General features: G+C 38.7%; 1 protein-coding gene across 1 annotated transcript; it reads left to right on the top strand.

Annotated features, from left to right (window-relative positions):
* Positions 1 to 846: 846 nt before the first annotated feature.
* Positions 847 to 6,160, top strand: LOC119485108. The gene is made up of 4 exons (XM_037764421.1): positions 847 to 914; positions 3,677 to 4,157; positions 4,747 to 4,883; positions 5,220 to 6,160. Exons 2-4 carry the CDS (start codon positions 3,685 to 3,687, stop codon positions 5,393 to 5,395), a joined length of 786 nt encoding a protein of 261 aa, XP_037620349.1. The 5' UTR covers positions 847 to 914; positions 3,677 to 3,684; the 3' UTR covers positions 5,396 to 6,160.
* Positions 6,161 to 6,877: the final 717 nt, after the last annotated feature.

Below are 6,877 nucleotides of genomic sequence, written 5' to 3'. Positions count from 1 at the left end.
ACCCTGGACTTCCAACCCCCAAAAGGTACACCTAGACCCCATCTACCAGCCACTTGTGATCAGTCTAAAATTGGTATTTAATGTCAGAAGCTGTTTATTCCTTTGTCTAATTTATGAAAGAAATTAGACCTACATAGTTTTTTTCCATATTTACATTAACTTTGTACGTTGAAAGGTGGCTCTGAAAAGTTTGCGGCTTGCGTAAAGAAAAACTAGCTGAAGCTGTAGTTATAAAGTGACTTTTTGCTGCATGTATTGTTGCTATTTTGCCGTAAGAGGACACTGTTTCCTTACTTTCTGTAGTAAGACTGTAGTAGTAACACTTTCTTACTTTTGACAAAAAGAGTGTATCTATCATAATGCAAATTATTTCCTTGTGGCAGTACACGGCCCATGTTGTATACTGTTATTTTTTTTATAGATTATACCAGCCACTTGTGCTCAGTCTAAAATGATTATTTACTGTCCAAAGCTGTTTATTCCTTGGTCTAATTTACAAAAGAAATTAGACCTACATAGGTTTTTCATATTTACATTAACTTTGTGTGTTGAAGAACAATCTGAAGCTTTATTTATAAAATCATACAGGCCTAGCTATGATTTTGCGCAAATACGAGCTAACACATGCAGCAAAGAAGTGACTTTATTCTGCATGTTTTTGCCGCCAGAGGTCACAGTTTGATCATTAACATCCCTGAATACAAACAAACAGAATCATCTGTTAGGGATACAGGAGTTGGTGTTTCATACTCAGACTATACAGACTAATGGTTTCATTTCAAACATTTTAAACTGTTTATAAAAACCTGACTTTCCGGGTGATACCTACCGACGTCGCTTCCGGTTCGTCCCATTAGTGTGGACCATCTGGCAGGTGTGCTACGAGCCTCAGGCGACAGGACAGGTAAGAAGAGGTAGCTGGATAAAGTTAGGAATTAAGAGTTAAATTATGGGATTTATTTTACATTTAAACTTTCACTGTGAGTTTCCCTGAGCTGTAGTTTGTTGACTGGATTGTTTTCTTTTCCTGATGTAAACACATTAAGCTAACTGACAACAACCGACAAACAGTAACGGTCAAACAGTAACGGTTAGTCAGTAACGGTTAGACAGTAACGGTCAAACAGTAACGGTTAGTCAGTAACGGTCAAACAGTAACGGTTAGTCAGTAACGGTTAGACAGTAACGGTCAAACAGTAACGGTTAGTCAGTAACGGTTAGACAGTAACGGTCAAACAGTAACGGTTAGTCAGTAACGGTTAGACAGTAACGGTCAAACAGTAACGGTTAGTCAGTAACGGTTAGACAGTAACGGTCAAACAGTAACGGTTAGTCAGTAACGGTTAGACAGTAACGGTTAATCCCAACGGTCAGTTAGCTAATGAGCTAATGTTAGCTAGCCTGTAGCAGCTAGTTAGCTAACTAGCTAGCTGTCAGCTAGCTCAGAGCTAAAGTAGCTAACTTAACTTAGTTTGTCTTCATCGTGCTGGGGATGAGTACTACTGAAAGATAAGCTGTTATTATTATGATTAACTCTAATGTTAACTTACCAAACATGAAGTTTAGGGAGAAAACGTCACATATGTTTGATTGCTTATTAACGTTTTAGTATCAAACAGTTGGTGCATCAAGGCAGGACCAGATAGTGAAAAAAGACTAAAGAAACTTGACTAAAGATCATATCAGTAGCTTTTAGAAAAAGTTAATTTAGGGGGATTAAATAGCCATACTAGGCTTCAGGGTCAGCTTCACAATTAAGTCAATTTATCATCATAAATGTGCCAATATATCAGATGCTAATTCAATTTAACAAAGATTTGTGTACCAGACTTAATTTTATAAATAGAGGTAGCTAAGTTGCAAAACTTGTAAAAAATTGGCCAAGATTCATTCAAAATGTTGGACACAGTAATATACTCTCAGTATGAAGGGAAGGATATTTACTGATATCCTCAATGACCACTAGAGAATTGATACAAATGATCAATAATCCCTCAAAAATGCCACATTAAGACACCAAGACCTTGAGGAACACTATAGAAAAAGCCATGCTGGGATTTGGTATCAAAAACTTTTGACCTTTTGAGATTTCTGCAAGAATTGCATTTTTCGGCGATTAGTTGGCGAGCACTTCTGTTCTGGAAATGGTTCAGAAACCCCCTTATTGTCAATCTACCTAGGAAAGCCATCCATCCTCTGAATGCTCTAGGTCTCTAGTTTGTGGCTGTAAAGTTTCATGAGGCTGTGATTATCCTAGAGGTCACCACAGGTCATTTATACAGCGAGGTCAGATTTAAAAAAATTGTTCCAATACAATAAAATAGCTACTATGGGGACTAACATCATCACACGATACAACAATTGACCTCATTGGAGCCACAAAAGTCTCAGCTTTACAGTGATTTGCAATTTATGTAAGTCTAAGACTGTTTAGTTCACCCCAGTATGCAGAAATATTCAAACACATCGTTTTTAGAATAGGCACAAATAACACATTTATACTGCATTAAAATAACTGCAGGTCTTTGCCCAAAACTGCATGTGATTATTATAAAGTGGGCATGTCTGTAAAGGAGAGACAAATGGGTACCAATAGAACCCATTTTCAGTCACATGTCTTGAGGTCAGAGGTCAAGGGACCCCTTTGAAAATGGCCATGCCAGTTTTTCCTCGTCAAAATTTAGCACAACTTTGGAGCGTTTTTTATCGTCCCTCGCGGCAAATTCCAATAGATTCCTTAGGTTTTCTAGTTTCATATGATATCTGTGACTTCACTCTAGCTCTAAAATTAAACCTACTACAGCCTCTGAAAGACAGTAAAGTCGGTTGGGATTGCCTGCAATCCTGCGGGGTTTCAGAGGGTTGATAAGATAATGACACCATAAGTTTATGTTATGGCTATCAGTTTTAATTATTTCAGTTTCATTTCGAAGAGTTATTTTTTCCACTGTTGCCATGGAGATGCTATGAGATTGCTGAATACTAACATTGACTCAGAATTCAAATTATTTAAACTGTTGGATGTATTCTTCCCTACTTTTTATTTTATCAACAAACCACACATTTTCTAGTGCAGTTGCTCATCTTAGAGAATTTCATGCTCATCCAATCCTTCAGAGTACTCTAACTGCAAGTCATCAAACATTCATGTCATTCATGTCTATGTAGAAAATGAACTGGTCTTTTACTTCCTTAACCATGGATGCCCCAACATTAATACTCCCACTTTGCCACTCTATTGACAAGTTTTTCAAGGGCATATTTTGGATAAATTTGGATGTATATGTAAAGAAATTCAAATTGCACACTAGTACATTTTGCAACATATTTTAAATATAAATATGTAACTTCATATATAAATATAAAGTTACAGTACATGTACTGGTTTTATTATTTGTATATTATTTTTGACAGGTACATGAAAAATGATCAATAATGATGTACAAAGGGGCCTAGGTCAGAGGATCACCAAAGTCATCTTCTGGTTACCATAAATGTACCAAATGTCATGACAATACATCCACTAGTTACTAAATATAATATTTTCACGAATATATAAAATAATTGATATGTCAATTTTCTGTATACATTTATTTCAGTTAGATTTTTGATTATTATCAAGTTGTTTTCTTTCATTCTTTGCACTTACATCAAACCCTCTGACTCTATATTACAGGTGACGTGATGCCTCAGAATGGTTTGAGCTATGAGGGCAGAAGAGGATGGACGCGTCACAACACCTGTAAAGCCAACGATCAGGTCCCGGGCACTGGTTTGGTTAATGGAGCCGTTGCTCACAATGGCTGGCCAGCTGCTGCCACTAGAACCAGTGAGAGCACACCAGCTGGCACACCGAATGGTACCAAACCACAATGCATGGTTAATGGTTATATTAACCATGGGTACAAGGGCAAGAGTACGAAAGCAGCGCCCCAAAGGACACGCAGGAAACATGGGAGCACGATTTCAGATGTCACTGATGCCTCAGCAGCTGGCGGGGTCCGCAGCGCAGGCACTCCAGGTGGTGTCTCGGTGAATGGGGCCGCCAGTCTAGACACTGTTGCTCCGCCGTGTAAATCTGAACAAATGGCACCACGGCACAACCTGTCAGCAGCAGCAAAGAACAAGAGAAGGGAGAAATTCAGATGCAAGAAGAGGTGCGCCACCTACCTTTGAATAAATCAATCATTCATTCATGCAGAGTTAGTTACTCACACCTGTCAGTTGAATCTCCCCTGTATGTAAGCTGTCACAAGGCTGGTGTAGACAATTACATTGGTTTAAATGGAAATGTTTCTGCTCCGTCAGACAGGCGACTAAAAAAATTGATTATACAGGATGTGAAAAATGCAACTCCAGAGTGTTTTTGGTGGATTTCTACTGTCTTAAGGGAACAGTGTTGCCGCACATAACCTCCTGTATAACCACAAATTGTTGTGTATACACTTCGGTTATTGTATGGATTACGCAAACTGTTTTCAGTCTGTATGCTAAGCTAAGGTAACCAGCTGCAGCCAATGAACAGATATGACAGTGGTATCAGTCTTTTCATCTAACTCACGGCAAGAAGGCAAATAAACTACTCATGTAAAAGCTTCCAGCATGTATTGACAAGAAACGACCACAGCGTCAGATAATCAAAAATAGTATATGTATATGGAAAAGTAAAAAGAAGTATATAGAAATTTGCCTGATTGTGGAATGTTTAAGTTAGTTTCAGACCTATCAGTCTGCCAACTTTTATAGAAACACTGAAGTCGTCTGGCCGGAGTACCCTACACTCCCACTGTTGCCGCCACCAGAGGAGGAAGACTGGGAAAGTGAGATCCAAGAGGTCAAACTGACTGACTGGGAAAAGATGTGTTTTGGCGTCAGCCCCTACGGTAAAGAAAAAACTTTCAATATTACAATTTGTCCCTCCACAGCACTGTATTGATACCATATGCTGGTGCCTGAAATACATATACTAGTTAGTATATATACTTGTTTTTTAAGTAATATGAATGAACAATAACCTATTTTGCAGTAAGGATAATTACAGTAGTGTTGTTACCACTGCGCTCAAATGAAGGAAACTAAAAATGTGTATAGCCAATTTAATTTTTTTTCAAGGTTTATCTCACAACAAGCCATTTCTACTCAGGTTGAGGTTGGGTTTCAAAGCTGTTCTTAGGTTTCAGGTCAGGCCATGTTTTACTGGTATTCTGTCCCTCCTCCAGGTCCAGAAGATGTGCTCCATTTCTCTTTGCGGGATTTGACGCTTAAGCAAAGGGACACCGTTGACCTGCCGGTGACAGCCAATTACAGCCCAGCCGTGCACCACCAACGCCGAGTCCGATGGTCCTGCTACAGCATTCCCTCCGAGCCAGACCAGTACGCAGACGCTGACGAGTAAGCCAGACGTATGCTGTTATGTTAGAGATTTGGTAGAAATCAATGTTCATGAGTTGTGCTGTGAATCTAGTTAGCCCCTATTGGCGTTGTGCAGATTTGGGGATTCTGGATAGTACCCTATGCTTAGAATATTTGTTTAGTCAGCATCTGTCTTATTTTCCTCATCCAAAACATTAGCGGAAGTTAAATTAAATGTAAAACTTACTCTAGGTTAGCATCTATGCAAAGCTTCAAAATCAAAGGGTCAAATAGATAGTAGGGTGGAGCCTAGGTTGCTTTCAGGTTGTTTTTTTATTGTAGGTTTGGTTTTATATTTTATATTCAGATTTTATATTGCAACATATTAATTTGTTAGTGATCTTAAAGAATGATTTTAGATAAACTACCATACTTTGCTGTTGTACCGCTTCAGTGACTGTTGTTATTGAAAATGGTCATGCATTTACTGTTCTTCTATTTAATATCTTCATCATTTTGCTAGTATATCAAAAAACTGAAATAATGGGTTTTATGTAAAGGTTTTTTATGTTTTAAAATGCCTGAAATGGGAACACAGTTGTCTTAATAAGTTGCTCTTTGGAGCTATCAATTCTATTGTTTATAAATTGCACGTTCACATCAAGTACATGAAGTATTTAAATTTGGGGGCAGCCAACCAAACCCAAGAAATTATGGTTTGTTAATGTACCAACAACAAATTGTTCTCTGCCCCTTTCAGACTTTCATTTTCATTTTTCACAACCACAATAAATCAAATTTTCTTCTACCTTGTGGCCAAACCGTGCATGTTTATCTCCTCTAGTCACCGCTGTAGTCAAAGTGGAGGTTCACCTGAGTAGAAGGGCTTTCCAGGAACAGTAGGTCCTCCTCTGTTCAGATCTCTCACTTCCGTTTTACTACATAAACCAACATCATGTTGCATAGTTTAAATCATACTGGTTTCATTTTATGGAGATTTTAGAATGTGATGACAGGTTTCGGCCACTAGATGGGAGCGTTGGTGTCAGATTGTGCTTTCTCTCAGTTATTCCACACACCTTTGGGAGTTCAGTGGGTTCATTCCCAAGGACTTGGGAGACACAAGCATTTACTTGCACACTGTTCAGACCCCATTTCCCCCCGGTGTTTCGTTCAGAATGCAACTAAAGATGGCATTGTTACTAAGCTGATTAATGTCATCTAATAGTGCTAAATCATTCATGTCCACAGACGCCATGTCAATAATAGATTGAGGTCATAATCTCTGGTGAAACCTACAGTCGTGCGCTCTGATGAGACTTTGTAGTTGAATTCTAAGTAGAGCTCTGGGGTTTTTTCTTTTTCTTCAAAAGTATACAGCATCAGACCGTTCACTATCAAAGACATGAAGTAGCTTTTGATGTTCCCCAGGCATCTATGTGAATTTTATTGTTGGTGTGCTGCAAGGGGCAAATGTGACTGGAGGAGTGGTGATGATAGGGGAGGATGATGTCGCACTTTTCTG

The sequence above is a fragment of the Sebastes umbrosus genome, chromosome 3, assembly GCF_015220745.1.
Source record: "Sebastes umbrosus isolate fSebUmb1 chromosome 3, fSebUmb1.pri, whole genome shotgun sequence".
Classification (NCBI taxonomy): Eukaryota; Metazoa; Chordata; class Actinopteri; order Perciformes; family Sebastidae; genus Sebastes; species Sebastes umbrosus.
Note: the sequence above shows the minus strand (reverse complement) of the source record. Positions and strands in the feature narration are given on the sequence as shown.